Source organism: Linepithema humile, chromosome 1 (genome assembly GCF_040581485.1).
Source record: "Linepithema humile isolate Giens D197 chromosome 1, Lhum_UNIL_v1.0, whole genome shotgun sequence".
Classification (NCBI taxonomy): domain Eukaryota; kingdom Metazoa; phylum Arthropoda; class Insecta; order Hymenoptera; family Formicidae; genus Linepithema; species Linepithema humile.
The window spans coordinates 37,628,478-37,644,650 of record NC_090128.1 but is presented as its reverse complement, the minus strand read 5'-3'; the positions used below and the strand labels follow the sequence as shown (position 1 = coordinate 37,644,650).

Here is a 16,173-nt window from a genome sequence, read left to right as displayed (position 1 = left end):
TAATTTTACTATTTTTAATTTGATTTAATACTAAAAAGTTGAACTGCGTAAGTCTCTTCATGTAATTTGTTTCATTATTATTACTTTGTTGCACAAAAAATATAATAAAAGAATAAGTGCGCAACAGGTGGTCTCAGCAAGCCTTCAGTACGTTCTCGTAGATTATTATTCCGTTGCACATGTCAGATTGTAGGTACAGTTATAGGCACAAGCTTACTTCTATCATACAGCAAAACATATAATTACATGGCTAATATCGTAAAATTAAAGAGAATATATTGTGATTTTTTTTTCAAAAACTAGAATAACTTCTTACAGATTTGCGGCCGTTATCGAAGAAGTTTTACAAGAAGTGTGTTTAGTGGAGTTCGCTAGTTCTGTTTGCACTATATGTTTGCTCGAATACTACTGTATAGTGGTGCGTTAGTATGTATACAAAATTAAAAAAAAAAATTATATTGAAAAAAAGAATACTTTTAACGGCAAATCCTGTACAATTATAGATATTTGCTTACAATATGCAATTATTTATGTTTTGTTATTTGTTAGGATTGGCAAGCGGATGATAGAATTGGTTTAACGACTTATTTCATGCTGTTTGTTTCGCTTTGTTTTAATATATACATATTATGCTATATTGGCGAGCTTCTTATGGAAAAGGTATATTTTTGTTTCACTGATTATACAATGCTTAATTTAGATGTTCGCACTGAATAATCATTTGTGATAAATGTTACAGAGCAGTCAAATTGGATCGATATGCTTTTTGATTAATTGGTATGAATTGTCACCAAAATCAGCTCGCAGTCTTATATTGATACTTGCCATGTCTGGCCATCCTATAAAAATCACTGCTGGTAGAATGGCAGATCTGTCACTGACAACTTTTGGAAATGTAAGGCGCTATACGTTTCATTGTGCACTACAATTCTAATTTTATCTTCAAAATTGAAATAAAACTCACAATAATTTTATAACAAATAACTAAAAAATTGAAAAACTGTTTCACGATTCTTTTACATAATAATATTTCATTTAAAAATATGCAAACAGTTAAAGCATAGCTGTAAAATCATATTATTTTAACATATTTCTTTTAGGTACTAAAGACTAGCTTGGCATATCTGAGCTTCCTACGAACATTAGTAATGTAAATATAATTCGAATTATATGACATATAAAAAATTATTTTGAATTCAAAGCTAGCATATCCATTAATCAAGAGACACGGGCTGCGTTCCCATTTCGTCTCACTCAGTGCAGTATCCAGTGGCCGCCATTTTGCTGGATACTGCACTGGAGAAGCGTTCCCAAATTACTGGACTGGCTAGTGGCTAGTGACAGCCTCGCACACGTATTAGCTCATAACCTAAATAAAATTGTTAGTTAATATGTAAATAGTGTTGAAGCAATTATTGCTAGTAAAGATTATTATATCGGTAAGTAAATATTTCAATTAGCAATGTATTAATAAGTGTTAGCGTTATTTTTAAATATTATAACGACGATTATTACCGATTATTTGTTTGTATAACTTCACATTTAAAAACAATAAATTATTGTATATAATGTTTATTGTATATAATTATTGTACATAATTTTATTTTTTCAGTACACATTGATTTTTTTAATTATTATTATTATCATTATTATTATTATTTATTATTTACATTTCCCGGCCGACGACATTCTGAACGAGGTACGATTATCACTAGTCAATCCAGTAATTTGGGAACGCTTCTCCAGTGCAGTTTCCAGCAAAATAGCGGCCACTGGATACTGCACTGAGTGAGACGAAATGGGAACGCAGCCACGGTAGTTCAAGAGACACGGTAGTGTCTCGCGCCAAGTTCACGCGCAGCGCAAGACCGACCGTGTATCTTTATGCGAGCCCGAAAGTTGAGACGAGCCGAGATTATCGGATCTCAATAACGGCTGGGCCGATTGAGTTGTTATTAGGCTCAATCGATAGCGCATACCCAAATTATATAAGAAAAGTATGCTTGTTTTTACTGTAGGTGCTGTAGAAAAAAAGTTATAATAATCCAAAGTCGAAATGTCTAAATAATAAAATATAAAATTAAAATAATATACGATAAAAATGACCTGCTAAAATGTCCAGTTTCCGATTTCTGACGTTAGGTGCGCTGATGGCGCTGAGAAGCCGCGCGGCGCGCGCTTACGTTGGCATTTGCATTTATTTACATTTACATAACCTTTCAGTTCAGAAAGTGTTAAAATAAAAAAAAAGTGATAATAGTGAATTCGGTCTAACAAATTTGGCCACTCGCACTATGCACACTTAAGACTGCTTATCCAGAGCAGTGTAGTGCGAGTGACCAAATTTGTTAGAAATTCGTATTAAGTGAAATAAGTGTATAAGTGTTGCGACAACTTTTCCGTCGGGCAGAAGTTCATCCGCCGGTAAGCGTGTCAAACCTCGTTGCTCTATTTACTTGATTTATTAATTACTGCAATACTTATAGTTGGGCGCCAGCTGTGGGCGCCAGGCGCGGATTGAGGCGCCGCACGAACGAATTACATTAGAGTCAATAGTTTCCTTAAAGAGCAACGGCGATAAGCGCGACTAGCCCACTCTACAAATGGCAGAGGGGCGAGGTTCTTGAGAAACGCGAAATACCGATTTGGAGAGAAGAATCTGAAATAAGATGGTTATTAAGAACACATTCATTTGGTAACAAATAACATTTAATTCTAGTAATTAGATCAAGTGAGATTGATGCCGGGTGATAGACGTCTTAACCATCCCGCGAAGGGGAGACATAATTCTTCTCTGTAAGAGGCGTTATGGTTTGGATGTTTGGTACGCGGAAATCCGCGTACTTCCGTCTCACGCGGTATAATATATTCGACGTACAAGTTCTATAATTCTCCTTAGGTACGGTCGTTACGATTCACTCTACTTTAATCTCTCTTAATAACAGTTAACACACAGCGCAATTCGTTCTCAATAGAAATTAGCATACAGTACGAATTCTGTCTCGATTTTATTCTTACGGTTCTGATAGTAAGCGCTCGACAGAAGGCCGAGGCGAGAGATACGCGACAGGCTAAAGGCGGGAGCACAGACTTTTGCATAAAGCATAACGCATAAGCATAAGGAAATTGATTGGTCCGTTTCCTTATGCATTTGCTTATGCTTATATATAGACCAATCAATTTCCTTATGCTTATGCGTTATGCTTTATGTAAAAGTCTGTGCTCCGGCCTTAACTCTACAAATTTTCTTACGCTCGGTACGTAAATACATGAAGAGACGCGAAATTATTACGCACAAAAAAAAGACATTATCCTACGCAAAACGACTGTCGGCTTGGCAGCCCCGAGGGGAAAAAGCATGGTGAAATCTTATTCTAGAGCGGCGGTAGTCAGCGGGGCCCGGCCTAAATCTAACCTCGCACGATACCGCGAGACATTTCGGTACATTCAATACCCTTTTACAAAAACTATGCGGGTTCTTATTTCCGCGAGGCTCGGGCCGCCTACTGGTACCGCTCTTACCGCGAAGTCGAAGTGGTGGCCTTACAAATCGTCGGTACGCCCGTTGTGGTCCTCAAGGCTCCTCTCAGGTTGCCGACTCGCTGAACAGTGACGACAGTGAGGCCCGCCGGACATCGGTGACAATCCGCGCATCGTATTGCGCACGTAGATCCTGCGGTATCGATGAGTTGTTACTCGATCCTTCCTGACGCTCCTCGATAGTTCGGCCCTCTGTGGCGCTTTTCCGTGGCGACCCTGGTCTTATTTGTGGCAGCTGTCTCGAACGTCCTTCGCGGCCTTTTCCATTTCGGATCCGGACCGTCTTTTGAATTGGCCGTGAACTGGCCAGGTTCCGACCTGATTTTTCTCTCCCGGCTCGTTACGGCAGCTCCATTTACTGTGGTACTCCACCCCGGGCTTTCGGGAGTGCGAGAGCTCTCTTTCCCTTCGGGCGTCAATCCTCTCGGTGCGTGCCACTGGCTCTGATCCGTTTCGAGTCTGAAACGTTATTCTCGGTAGCGACATAAGCGCTTCTGTGGATCTTATTGAACATGATGGAATATTCTTACGTGACCTTATGGATCCGTTCACGCGATGTCCGGGCCTCCGTCGTCCTGCCTGCTGAGTCCCTCGCCGGTCCCACGAAGGCTGCTCCTCATCAAGTACAACTGTGTTTTTCTGGCCACTCACTCCGATCCGCAAAATCTCTAAAGAACTTAAAAAAATAAGAGGGAGAGATCGTCGTCCCCCCCGCGGTGGAGTTTACGATCTCAAATTTCCCTCCTCGGTCGGGCTTATTCGCCCTTGTGACGGACTGCAAAATGTCACGTCACAGTGTATATGTGTTGATTTTACACAGAGTTTTTGGTTATTATCGAGGTGTGATTTTATTTCCTTGGTTGGCTAAAGTATATATGACAGAGCTCTATTCAATAAGAAAGATGGGTATGCGTAGTTGTATTGTATGAATAACTATATCTATTTTTTTTTTGCTTTTACATGGATGTTATATAGATAACTTTATCTTTTATATAGAAAGGATAACATTTCAACAATGTTGGTGAGAAAGAAGTAAAAGGCAGGCCACATATGTTTTATCAAGTTTTGATTGATCAACGAGATTGTCCTTTTATAGTAAGAAGCAAAAAATTATAATTTTTATCTTGCTTTATATGTATGTATATAATACTTTTATATATTTAGCGTGCTCAAACAGAAGCGGTAACTTTTTTATTAGGCAATCATGAGAGCAGTCGCAGTTTGTACGCTATTATACGCTATTCCAGGATTAGATTATGTTGCTCATGAAGATATATTGTTGCCATATACTACAAATGAGAAAGCAGCATTGCAACACGAATTGTTCGATAAATTTTTGACCTATCATCCAGACAAGGAACCATGTTTTGTAGCATAAGAGATCTTCCGAGCATGGCAGAAAAAAAATCATCCATGGCTTGAATTATCGGAAGTACATAAAGAAACAACAGAGAATGTCTGCGTTATATTACTGTTATATATACAGGGTGTCCCAAAAATTTTGACACAACGGCCGTATGCCGGTAGAGCAGACCAAACTGAACCGAAAAGTCCTCTACCATTCTACAATTTTCACAAGGGTTAAAGAGATATTAATTATTAAAGATTACCGAATGCGAACGCACGGCTGAGATACGACCGCCTACAGACTACGGTCGCTAGGCGCGCGTAGTCTAGCGAGACGCGCCGCTCGCCGCTCCCCGCTCGCCGCTCACCGCTCGCCGCTCCCCGCTCGTCGCTTGTCGCTCGCCGCTTACCGCACGCCGCGCGCCTAGTGACCGTAGTCTGTAGGCGGTCGTATCTCAGTCGTGCGTTCGCATTCGGTAATCTTTAATAATTAATATTTCTTTAACCCTTGTGAAAATTGTAAAATGGTAGAGGATTTTTCGGTTCAGTTTGGTCTGCTCTACCGGCATACGGCCGCTGTGTCAAAATTTTTGGGACACCCTGTATAATATACCATTTACATGGGTTTTCAATATAGTAGTCATGTGAGTTTGCAAGCTCCTAGTGGTTATATGTGGTATGATTATTTAATTCTTATCAATATATAAGCGTTATTTTTTAAATTTATTTATTTTTTAACTCTAGGGGAACATTTAGGATGGAAAGAGAAGACGGATATTCATTTAATTTTGTAGAATACCACCTTTTTCTTTGGAATCGAAGGAAGAAGAGCCATCTACACCTAAAGTAGAAATCTGATTTCAAAGGATGGAATGATAATTATAAGCAATGACTAGCCAGTTAAATATATAACATTTTTTTAGATGACTATGTAATGTCAAGTGCGATTGATGAACTTGACCTGAACGTAATTTCTTGTGATTTTATTCTAAAAGCAAATTAGATAACTAAATAAACAAAAAAAGTTAAAAAATTATTAATTTTAAGATGTTAATAAGAGTAACAAAACAACATTATATATTATTTTATTATGTAATTTTACTGTTTCAAAAGAATTTGAAATTTATCAATTTAGAAGAAGCACGTCAATCCTGGGGTAATTATTGATGATTGACTAGAAATGTTGGAAGTACATAAAGAAACAACAGAGAATGTTCGCGTTTCATATATTAGACAATACTAATGTGCTTTTTGTCAGATCCTAAATTAGTTTCAACATTTATAATTTCCAGTCAATTTTAATTTTTGCGCATACTTCGCTTGGTGTAACACAAAAATTTTTGCGCAATACTTCGCTTGGTGTAATATAAAAATGTTTGGTTACTATCATTACTATCAGATTAATGTTTTTCATAAAATTAATATAATAATTGATAATAATTATTAATAATAAACACAAACTCGACAAGAAATCTTGTAATACATAATTTAAAATTGACTGGTTAATATAATAATTGAAAATGTAATAATACGCAAATTTTAATTATAATATTAATAAACACAAACTCGACAAGAAAGCTTGTAATACACAAATAAAATTTGACTGCTTAACATAAAAATATAAAAAAATGTAATAATACGCAATATTTAATTGTAATAATTATTAGTTACGGATATTCCGCTTTTGCTTATTTCGCCACGACTTAATTATTGACTGCAAATGATAAATATTGTTAGAACTAATTTAGTATTCATAGAACAGAAATATTAAACTTTGATTATTTATTTTAAACAAATCATGCACTAAAGTCTCGAATCGTGTACTTTTTTGACAGAATATATGGTACAACAATTAAATATAATCATAACACTTATCACTGTCTTATGTGACAATTGTTTAGAGACTTTAGTGTATGATTTGTCTAATAAAATGAAATTAAATAGCTCAAAATTTAATATTTCTGTTCTGAGTACCCTAAATTAGTTTCAATTTATAGTCAAAATTATAACAAAAAAATGATATCTATCAAAAAATTACCTTTTTAAAAAAAAGGTAAAAAAAAGGCACCAAGTACACGCTCTTGTCACAACCAAAACAAGTTATATTTTATTGCTTTTATTGCTTTATCTGTCCAAAAAATTGTCGTACATATTTAGAACTTTTCCAAAAAACCTGTCGTATATATCTAACCAAAACAAAAATTATATTTTATTGCTTTATCTATCAAAAAAATTGTCGTACATATTTAGAACCTTTCCAAAAAACCTGTCGTATATATCTAACCAAGTGGGACTAAAGAACTATGAAAAAAGTTGTTAACTATTTCTATAAAACTCTTCTATAAAACTCTTGTACATAAAGCTGTCGTATATATTAACCAAAAAAATTGTACTTTTATAAAATGTTGTATATACCAAATCAAACTTTGCTATATATTCTGCCTATAAAAGAGGTGATATCAGAAAATGACGCCAAGTTTAAATAAAAAACCTTTCCAAAAAAGTTGTATATTAACCAAAAAAATTGTACTTTTAAAAAAAGTTGTATATACCAAATAAAACTTCGCTATATATTCTACCTATAAAAGAGGTGATATCAGAAAATGACGCCAAGTTTAAATAAAAATACTTTTCAAAAAAGTTGTATGTATATATTATTCTATAAAACTCTTCTATAAAACTCTTGTACATAAAACTGTCGTATATATATAAAAAACAAAAAATTAAAATAAAAAAATATAAAAAATTTAATTAAAATAAAAAAATATTTATTATAAAACGCAAAAAAACTTGGCGCTGCTACACTAAACTACATGTTAATTTCATTGCTTTATAATACTTTGTGACTTGACCATCTAACTTGCAATTAGAGAAACAAATCAGATTTTAAGAAATTAGTCAAAATCAAAATTTGGCAAATACAAAATTAATTAAAAGAAACTTTACTTGATTTTGACTTTTTCTCAAAAACTACGTTTGGAGAGCGTTTATATATAAATGGTTCTTAACAACGCTTCTCTACTTATGTACTAAAAATTTTTTTGTTGTCAATTTTACACTGAAGATGGCCACATTCCTTAGCCAAAACGTATGTAATAATGTGTAATAAAAAATGAATTTTTGAGCAACTCGATCCAGCTCTTGCTCTATTTGCTTTATGTTAACACGAGTATTATTTTAATATAAGAAAAGCAATAACCTAATATTAATTGTAATATTATTAAAAATTTTTTTTATTAAAATTATATATTTTTTTCATTTTTTAATACATAATAAAGATTAAAGTCTACTTAACATAAATAAACCCAAAATAATTATTAATTATCAATTAATTAAATATTTGCAAAAATATAGGATATGCATGTGTCTGCATATCCGATGTGTCAGCAGTATCTGAACATAATATATTATAGAACACGCCAAAGAGAGAGGGATATATATACTTTATAAATGAAAAATTCAGAAATTTGTTCTAAAAACTGATCAAAAATGCTTTATTTAGCATTGCAAAAAATATTATATATTTGCTCTTGGTAAAATCATTAAGAATCAATCCAAATTGTTTAATATGTTCTAAACAGAACTTCTTCTATTCATCATTATGTAATTAAATATTACACAATAATTTTTCAAACTAATTCTTTTTATAAACCTAATTTATTAAAATTTTTGTACGTTGTTTCTAAGTTTTACATTTATAAGTAATAAATAATAATTGATTGTTAAAATGTATATATTATGGATCCGACAACTAAAACATTTACCTTATACACGGTCGCCTTTGCTGCGTAAAACACATGAACTTAACAAGAGATACGACTGTATCTCGTATTATCTCCTACGTATTCCTTATGCGTTCACAATAAAGCAGTAAATGTGTAAGACAACTACATTACTGCAAGCAGCAATTATCGATTAAGCATAGTCTCTCTCAACAAATACACCGCCCTAAAGATTCGCGCATGCGTCGGTTTGAATATTACGCTAATTGAAGCACTGCCAGTCGCCTTCAGTCTGTCATAGTCAGCGCATCATGCGCTTTCACGAAGTTATGATGAACGCACATCCGAAACGTGCCGTAAAAAGCGCGAATTCTGAAAACGACAACAAAAATGATAACAAAATAAAATATAAGTATAAATGGTTACTCTTATCCATCGGTGCTTGGCCACAAACGACTATAGTGAAGAAGATACTTGTGTCAATACAAATTTTTATCAGTGCGAGCTCGGTGGCAATTATTATGATACCATGCATGTTGTACATATTGTTTGACGATGACCACATCAAGATTAGATTAGGCGCTCTCGTTTCGTTGCTTTTTAGAATTATGAGTTCGACAAATTATTGCTTGATAATTTTGCACAAAAAAAGTATATTCCATTGTATACGACACATGGACACCGATTGGAAACTAATTCAAAAAACTAATGAACGCAAACTAATGGATCAATATGATAAGACTGGCAGCTTCATGCTGAAGTTCTACATGACATTTCTGTTTTGTGGATCAAACTTGTTTCTCATCGCACGGGCGATAAAAACCACAACTTTCACAATCGGTAACGAAACCTTTACGACACATCCAATGGCATGTCCCATATACAAGAAAATCATCGACGTGAGATTCAATCCTACGAACGAAATTTTTCTGGTTCTGCAGCTTATTTCGTCACTTGTATCAAGTTTCATTGCATTGACTTCTTTTAGTATTATTGCTGTCTCTGCGATGCATGCTTGTGGCCAGTTGCAAATATTATATACGTGGCTGAATGAAGTTGTCCAGAATCATAAACAAAAGAATTCAGCAGAAAAGAAAATAGCAATTATTATGGAGCATCACATAAGAATCTTCAGGTATTTTACTCAAATGTTGAAGTTTAATTATATTTTACACAAACTCATTTTTATTTAACATTTGTTTAAAAGACATTTTATTGCATGATAACAATATATATTTTCTTATTAAAACAAAGTTTATTACTATTTATCTGCGCGTGTGTAAAAATGTAACCAAATACGTATTAAATAGATTCATACGTAGATATAATGTTTAAAAAAGTGCACCTTCCGTTTAAATTATACGCATACATTTCAGTTTTATAGCAAATTTAGAAAGTATTATGAGTCCAATTAGTCTGTCAACTATAATGACATGCACATTAGAATTGTGTTTACTTGGATATTATGCTATTATGGTATGTTGAAAATATATGATATTTATTAACTATATAATAAATTTAATGTTGTAAAAGCAATTTAATGTTATATTTTAACAATAAATTTAGATATTAATTAATTTTCCAGAATTGGGCTGCATTTGATGCAGCAAAAATGATTTCATATCTTGTCGTATATATAACAGTATTTTACAACATATACGTATATTGCTACATCGGAGAAATCTTAACAGAACAGGTAATAAAAAAAAATAAAAATAGTTTCTAAACGTTCGATAACTCTTCAACTTGAGAATAAAAAATAATATCATATTCTTATCAAAAATAAAAAAAAATGCTGAATTATTTTGCTTGTTTTTTTCGTACTTGTATACATATAATGTTACTATTTTCAAATATTAGGTTGTGTAATAAGTAATTTCGAAATTTTTAATAGAAATCCTATTAAAAATTTTATTTAACCTTTACTTCTTTCATTTCAATCTATTTTGATATTTTTTATTCTTGTCTCTAAATTTTCCAGAAATTAAAAATTGTTCTATAACTGTATTTATTTAGTGCAAAAACGTTGGGGAGATAGCATATATGACCGATTGGTATAAATTGCCTAGCACAACAGCACGCAGCTATATTTTGATAATTTTGCGATCAAATCATGTAGTGAAAATGACTGCGGGGAAGATATTGCAACTGTCCATCGCAACTTTTGCCGATGTAAGTAACACATGTATCACTGTCATGATACCATACTATAAAAAAACTTTTACCAAAATTTATATTTCATTAATTATAAATTTGTTTTGCAATCTTTTCGTAACTCAACTGTTTAATTCTACATTGTAAAATATTTTGAAGTATTAAAATATTAAAAATGCAACTAACTAGTCCAACTTTTTGAGAATCTCTATTACAAACAAAATACAAATAAAAATTTTCTTATTTTAGATAGTTAAAACTTCAATGGTATATTTAAATTTTTTGCGAACAATGACAGCATGAAATATAGTAAACCAGAAAATAGTTAAATGCACGCATAGAATGTTTCCCAAATAAAATAAATATTTAATAAATAAAATTATAATATAACAGCAATAAATTGAAAAACACGATACGGCATCTATAATAATTTTCCTGAAATTAAATAACCAAAACACAATATTCAACAAAGTTTGTACTCGCACTTCTTAAATTATTAAGTTGATAATTAACTTTATTCTATTCTTAAATTTTAAATAAACAATTTTACTTTAATAATAACTTTTCATTAAATAATATATTAACTATTAACTATTTTTTTATAATCTTTTGCCACCCAGTAAGCAGAAGAAAAATTTTTCTCTCAAAATGTCATATTTTTTTTCAGTGAACAAATTCAGATGAATTTTACAAATTTTTCAAAAAGTAAAACTTTAACATTGAGTAAAATTTTAAATTGGAAAAATAACAATTGGAACAAATGATAATTTAAGAGTGCTATATATATATATATGTAGCGCCTTTTGCAAAAGAGCCAAGTGAAGTAAAACATTTTAATCAAGCTCTAATTATTTACGATATGAAAAAAATATAAAATTTGGCATTATAAACAAATACACAACACTTTTCCTATTTGTAGCTTTTCGATAATTGCAAATTTTAGCTGATCCAATTGCAAGCAATACTTTTAAAAATTTATTATTTTATTATTTATAAGCTGATAATAAAGAAAAATTATTTCAACTCGTACGAAAGATATAATTAAGAGATTTTCTGATTTATCTCTATCACTCAATCAATCTAATCTACTTGATCTATTTAGGTTTTCTAAATTGTTAAAACTTCCTCAACTTGCTTAGATTTGCGCTCTGTACATGACATCGGGCACTTATATAAAATTCTAAATTTAACATCTTTTCTCCGAAAATCGGACGTATTAAATGACGATAATTTGGTGAACAGAATCACTGGAATCGTTGAAAAAAAACATGTTCGGCTATTTTTTATACTTATTGTTAGTTTGAGCGTCTCGGAAAGATAGCGACTTTTTACCAATGAAATAAATAGAAAAACGAAAATTCAGAATACGATTTCCGATAGCGAAGAATCACATATTTAAACATTTATTTATTATTTGTAACGCTCACAAATTTTAGGTAACTGAGCAATTCAAATAATTTGAATTTCAATGAATAACGATTTGATAAACATAGTAAAATGTATAATAAATAAATATTTATAAAATTTCATATTTAATATATTTGTTATTTTATCTGGCTTGCTACAAAATTTTTCATATATTACTCTAAAACATATTTAAAATTCTAAGGACTTACAATATACACTTCGAATGAAAAATTATTTATTGTCTTCTTGCATATCCGTGACAAATCCAACGTCGCTAATAGCTTTGCAATCCTTTATCCATCCTCTTTTCATAGATTTTTTTATTATAGAATTAGTTGCAATTTTTAATACTTGTCGTAAACTGCGAGAAAAAATTTTTTATTAAGTTACAGGGTGTTGAAAGTATGTAATTTTAAGGACAAAACAATACGTTGTTTTTTGGGCTTAGAGGTGCAAAAATAAATAATTTTTTAAAAACCACTAAAAGCATGTGAAAATTCAAGTTTCACGCTTTGAAATGTTTTTTATATTTTTTGTCTGCAATAATTTTTCATCGAGTTACAGCGGTTGGAAAATTGCATCAACGCGGCAGAGCAGTGCGGCTAAATGGCTAAGTACGCGGTGATTTCAAAATAAAAAAAACTTACCTTTTTTAAAAAAAGATACAAAAAAAAGCGCCAAGTACACGCAATTATTAAAAATGTTATATACATCTGTGAAAAAAGCTGTCGTATAAGGGTGTTTTATAATGTCCATGCCAACGCTCGTGTACGGGTAAAGTGCGGCAAACTAAATAAAAAAATCCTTTACCGTTTTGCAATTTTTGCAATAATAATTGAGATATTAATTAAAAAGTATTGACGAATAATCGCACGTCGCGCACGGTTATACCGTGGGCTGTACACTCTAGGCGTGACAGCGATGAAGATCGCATGATCACAAAAAATAACAACGCATATTACTCTTGTTTTCGCCACGCGTACTGCGCGCAGTAAAATTACAATGTTTTCAACCATTGTAATAAAATATGTTCTTTTATATTTTCTTTATTCTCACATGTTGAAAAATTGATACAACTTTTTATCACAATATTTAATGTTGTATCAACAGATATTTTTTAGTAATATTGTTAATAAGTCATTATTATTATTTTAAATCATAAAAACATCTCTCATTAAATTTTAGTTAAATATCTCATAAATTGTTACAACGTAAATATGTTAATAGTATAAGAAATTTTTTATACTTATCTCATTTACTTGTGTAGTATCTTTACAATAAAGGTACGTACAACAGTAAAATACAAATCTTTATATGTTAAAAAATATCACATTTAATTAGAATGCATAAATATTTAATAATTTTATATAAAAATCGTATATCAATATCCACATTTTGTAATGATTTTTAAGTTTTTACAATTTTCACAAATTAACTCACAATTTTCGATTAATATACACGACATATAATGCAAAATGCAAGTAAAATATTATTTTTGCAATTCATTATTGCATTCATCAAAGGTATCACAATCTTTCCAAAACATATTCTTTTCACAAGCGACGAGCACGATATTCTGGTCAACACTGTCAATTATTGATTAGACATGCATGCACATGTATCTCTCTCAGAGCGTACGCTAACTTGTCCCTTCAGTAAACCGCTCTAAAGTTTCGCGCATGCGCTCGTTCGAATATTGCTCTAATCGAAGCATTGCCAGTCGCATCACACTCAGTCTGTCAATGCGCTTTCGCGAAGCTATTATGAATGCGCATCCGCAGCGTGCCGCAAAAAGCGCGGATTCTAAAAACATCAGTGATAATGAAATAAAATATCAATATAAATGGTTACTCTTATCCATCGGTGCTTGGCCACAAACGACCATAGTGAAGAAGATACTTGTGTCAATACAAATTGTTATCAGTGCGAGCTCGGTGGCAGTTGTTATGATACCATGCTTGTTGTACGTGTTGTTTGACGATGACAGCATCCAGATTAGATTAGGCGCTCTTGTTTCATTGCTTTTTAGGATTATGAGCACAGCAACTTACTGGGTGATAATTACGCGCCAAAAAGACATATACGATTGTATACTACACATGAGCGCCGATTGGAAACGAATTCAAAGAACAACTGATCGCAAACTAATGATTAAATATGATAAGATTGGCAACTTCTTGGTAAAACTCAGTACGTCATTTGTGTTTTTTGGTTCGCACGTGTTTATCATAGCACGAGCGGCAAAAACCATAACTTTCACAATCGGTAACGAAACTTTTAAGACACATCCAATGGCATGTCCGATATACAAGAAAATCATCGACGTGAGATTCAGTCCTGCAAACGAGATTTTCCTGTTTCTGCAGTTTCTTTCGTCACTTGTATCAAATTGCATTATAGTGGCTTTTTTTAGTATTGCCGCTGTCTGTGCGATGCATGCTTGTGGCCAGTTGCAAGTATTATATACGTGGCTGAATGAAGTTGTCCAGAATCATGAAGAAAACAATTTAGCACAAGAGAAAATAGGAGATATTGTAGAGCATCACTTAAGAATCTTCAGGTATTTTACTCAAATGTTGAAGTTTAATTATATTTTACACAAACTCATTTTTATGAAACATTTGTTTAAAGATGAGACATTTTAATGCACAATAACAATATATATTTTTTATTAAAAGAAAGTCTATTACTACTTATCGGCGCGTGTGTAAAAATGTAATTAAATACATATTAAATAGATTTATACGCAGATATTATGTTTAAAAAAATGCACCATTCCATTTACATTATATACATACATTTCAGTTTTACAACAAATTTAGAAAGTATTATGAGCCGAACTTGTCTGATAACTATAATGGCATGCACATTACAATTATGTTTCCTTGGATATTACGCTATTATGGTACGTTGAAAATAGATGATATTTATTAACTATATAACAAATTTAATGTTGTAAAAGCAATTTAATGTTATATTTTCATAATAAATTTAGATGTTAATTCATTTTCCAGAATTGGGCTGCATTTGATGCTGCAAAAATGGCATCATATATTTGCGTATATACATCAATATCTTACTGCATATTCGTGTATTGCTACATCGGTGAAGTAGTGACAGAACAGGTAATAAAAAAAATAAAAACAGTTTGTAAACATTTGACTATTCAACTTAAAAATAAAAAACAATATAATATTCTTATCAAAAATAGAAAAAAATGCTAAATTATTTTGCTTGTTTTTTCGTACATGTATACATATGTATAATGTTAATATTTTCAAATATTGGGTTGAGTAATTAGTAATTAGTAATTTCGAATTTTTTAATAGAAATCCTATTAAAAATTTTATTTAACCTTTGCTTTTTTCATTCTAATCTATTTTGATATTTCTTATTCTTGTCTCTAAATTTTCCAGAAATTAAAAATTGTTATATATTTGCATTTATTTATTAGTGCAAACAAGTTGCGGAGGTAGCATATATGACCGAATGGTACAAATTGCCTTATACAATAGCACGCAACTATGTTTTGATAATTCTGCGATCAAATCAAGCAGTGAAAATGACTGCGGGGAAGATGTTACAACTGTCCATCGCAACTTTTGCCGATGTAAGCACATATATTATTGTCATAATGCCCGTACTGGAAAAACCTTTAACAAAACTTATTTTTTATTAATTATAAATTCGTTTAGCAATCTTTTCGTAACTCAACTATTTAGTTTTACATTGTAAAATATTTTGAAGTATTAAAATATCGAAAATACAACTAATTAGTCCAACTTTTTGAGAATCTGTATTATAAAAAAAATTCAAATAAAAATTTTCTTGTTTTAGATAGTCAAAACTTCAGTGGTATATTTAAATTTTTTGCGAACAATGACTGAATGAAATATAGTAAGTTAAAAAATAGCAAAATGCACGTATAGAATGTTTTCCAAATAAAATAATTATTTAATAAATAAAATTACAATATAACAGCAATAAATTCCTTTCAAAAACA

The 16,173-nt window shown here is 31.6% G+C and overlaps 3 protein-coding genes and 1 long non-coding RNA gene across 7 annotated transcripts in view; 3 read left to right on the top strand and 1 right to left on the bottom strand.

Annotated features, from left to right (window-relative positions):
- Positions 1 to 1,501, top strand: part of LOC105676643 (odorant receptor 4-like) — a 3,059-nt gene extending 1,558 nt beyond the window's left edge. Inside the window, exons 3-6 of the mRNA XM_067358035.1 lie at positions 319 to 418; positions 550 to 660; positions 740 to 895; positions 1,101 to 1,501. Of these exons, the coding sequence (XP_067214136.1) occupies positions 319 to 418; positions 550 to 660; positions 740 to 895; positions 1,101 to 1,154 (421 nt within the window). The 3' untranslated portion in view covers positions 1,155 to 1,501. The remainder of the gene's footprint in view (positions 1 to 318; positions 419 to 549; positions 661 to 739; positions 896 to 1,100) is intronic.
- The window catches only part of LOC137000776 (uncharacterized), a 23,781-nt gene extending 11,366 nt beyond the window's left edge, over positions 1 to 12,415 (bottom strand). The window contains exon 1 of the long non-coding RNA XR_010890966.1: positions 12,380 to 12,415. This is a non-coding gene — a long non-coding RNA (uncharacterized lncRNA). The remainder of the gene's footprint in view (positions 1 to 12,379) is intronic.
- On the top strand, positions 2,207 to 16,173 carry LOC105667438 (odorant receptor 4-like). Of its 3 annotated transcripts, XM_067357877.1 has the most exons (6): positions 2,207 to 2,424; positions 14,584 to 14,730; positions 14,976 to 15,075; positions 15,185 to 15,295; positions 15,625 to 15,780; positions 16,008 to 16,173. In XM_067357877.1, the coding sequence occupies exons 2-6, from the start codon at positions 14,603 to 14,605 to the stop codon at positions 16,059 to 16,061; spliced, it is 549 nt and encodes a 182-aa protein (XP_067213978.1). In that variant the 5' UTR covers positions 2,207 to 2,424; positions 14,584 to 14,602; the 3' UTR covers positions 16,062 to 16,173. The 3 variants fall into 3 exon arrangements, with proteins under 3 accessions (XP_067213978.1, XP_067213969.1, XP_012214664.2); XM_067357868.1 differs by lacking the exon at positions 2,207 to 2,424 and having other exon boundaries at positions 13,541 to 14,730; positions 16,012 to 16,173; XM_012359241.2 differs by lacking the exon at positions 2,207 to 2,424 and having other exon boundaries at positions 13,544 to 14,730.
- Positions 8,843 to 11,173, top strand: LOC105667437 (odorant receptor 10-like). 2 transcript variants are annotated; one of them, XM_012359239.2, is made up of 5 exons: positions 8,846 to 9,744; positions 9,986 to 10,085; positions 10,195 to 10,305; positions 10,626 to 10,781; positions 11,013 to 11,173. In XM_012359239.2, the coding sequence occupies exons 1-5, from the start codon at positions 8,921 to 8,923 to the stop codon at positions 11,064 to 11,066; spliced, it is 1,245 nt and encodes a 414-aa protein (XP_012214662.1). In that variant the 5' UTR covers positions 8,846 to 8,920; the 3' UTR covers positions 11,067 to 11,173. The 2 variants fall into 2 exon arrangements, with proteins under 2 accessions (XP_067214041.1, XP_012214662.1); XM_067357940.1 differs by lacking the exons at positions 10,626 to 10,781; positions 11,013 to 11,173 and adding an exon at positions 10,591 to 10,622 and having other exon boundaries at positions 8,843 to 9,744.

Coding starts and splice junctions, on each gene's coding strand:
- LOC105667438 (XM_012359241.2), top strand. CDS start 13,850: ATGCGCTCGTTCGAATATTGCTCTAATCGAAGCATTGCCAGTCGCATC. Junction 14,731..14,975: donor CATCACTTAAGAATCTTCAG/GTATTTTACTCA, acceptor CATACATTTCAG/TTTTACAACAAATTTAGAAA. Junction 15,781..16,007: donor CCATCGCAACTTTTGCCGAT/GTAAGCACATAT, acceptor TTCTTGTTTTAG/ATAGTCAAAACTTCAGTGGT.
- LOC105667437 (XM_012359239.2), top strand. CDS start 8,921: ATGCGCTTTCACGAAGTTATGATGAACGCACATCCGAAACGTGCCGTA. Junction 10,086..10,194: donor TTGGATATTATGCTATTATG/GTATGTTGAAAA, acceptor TTAATTTTCCAG/AATTGGGCTGCATTTGATGC. Junction 10,782..11,012: donor CCATCGCAACTTTTGCCGAT/GTAAGTAACACA, acceptor TTCTTATTTTAG/ATAGTTAAAACTTCAATGGT.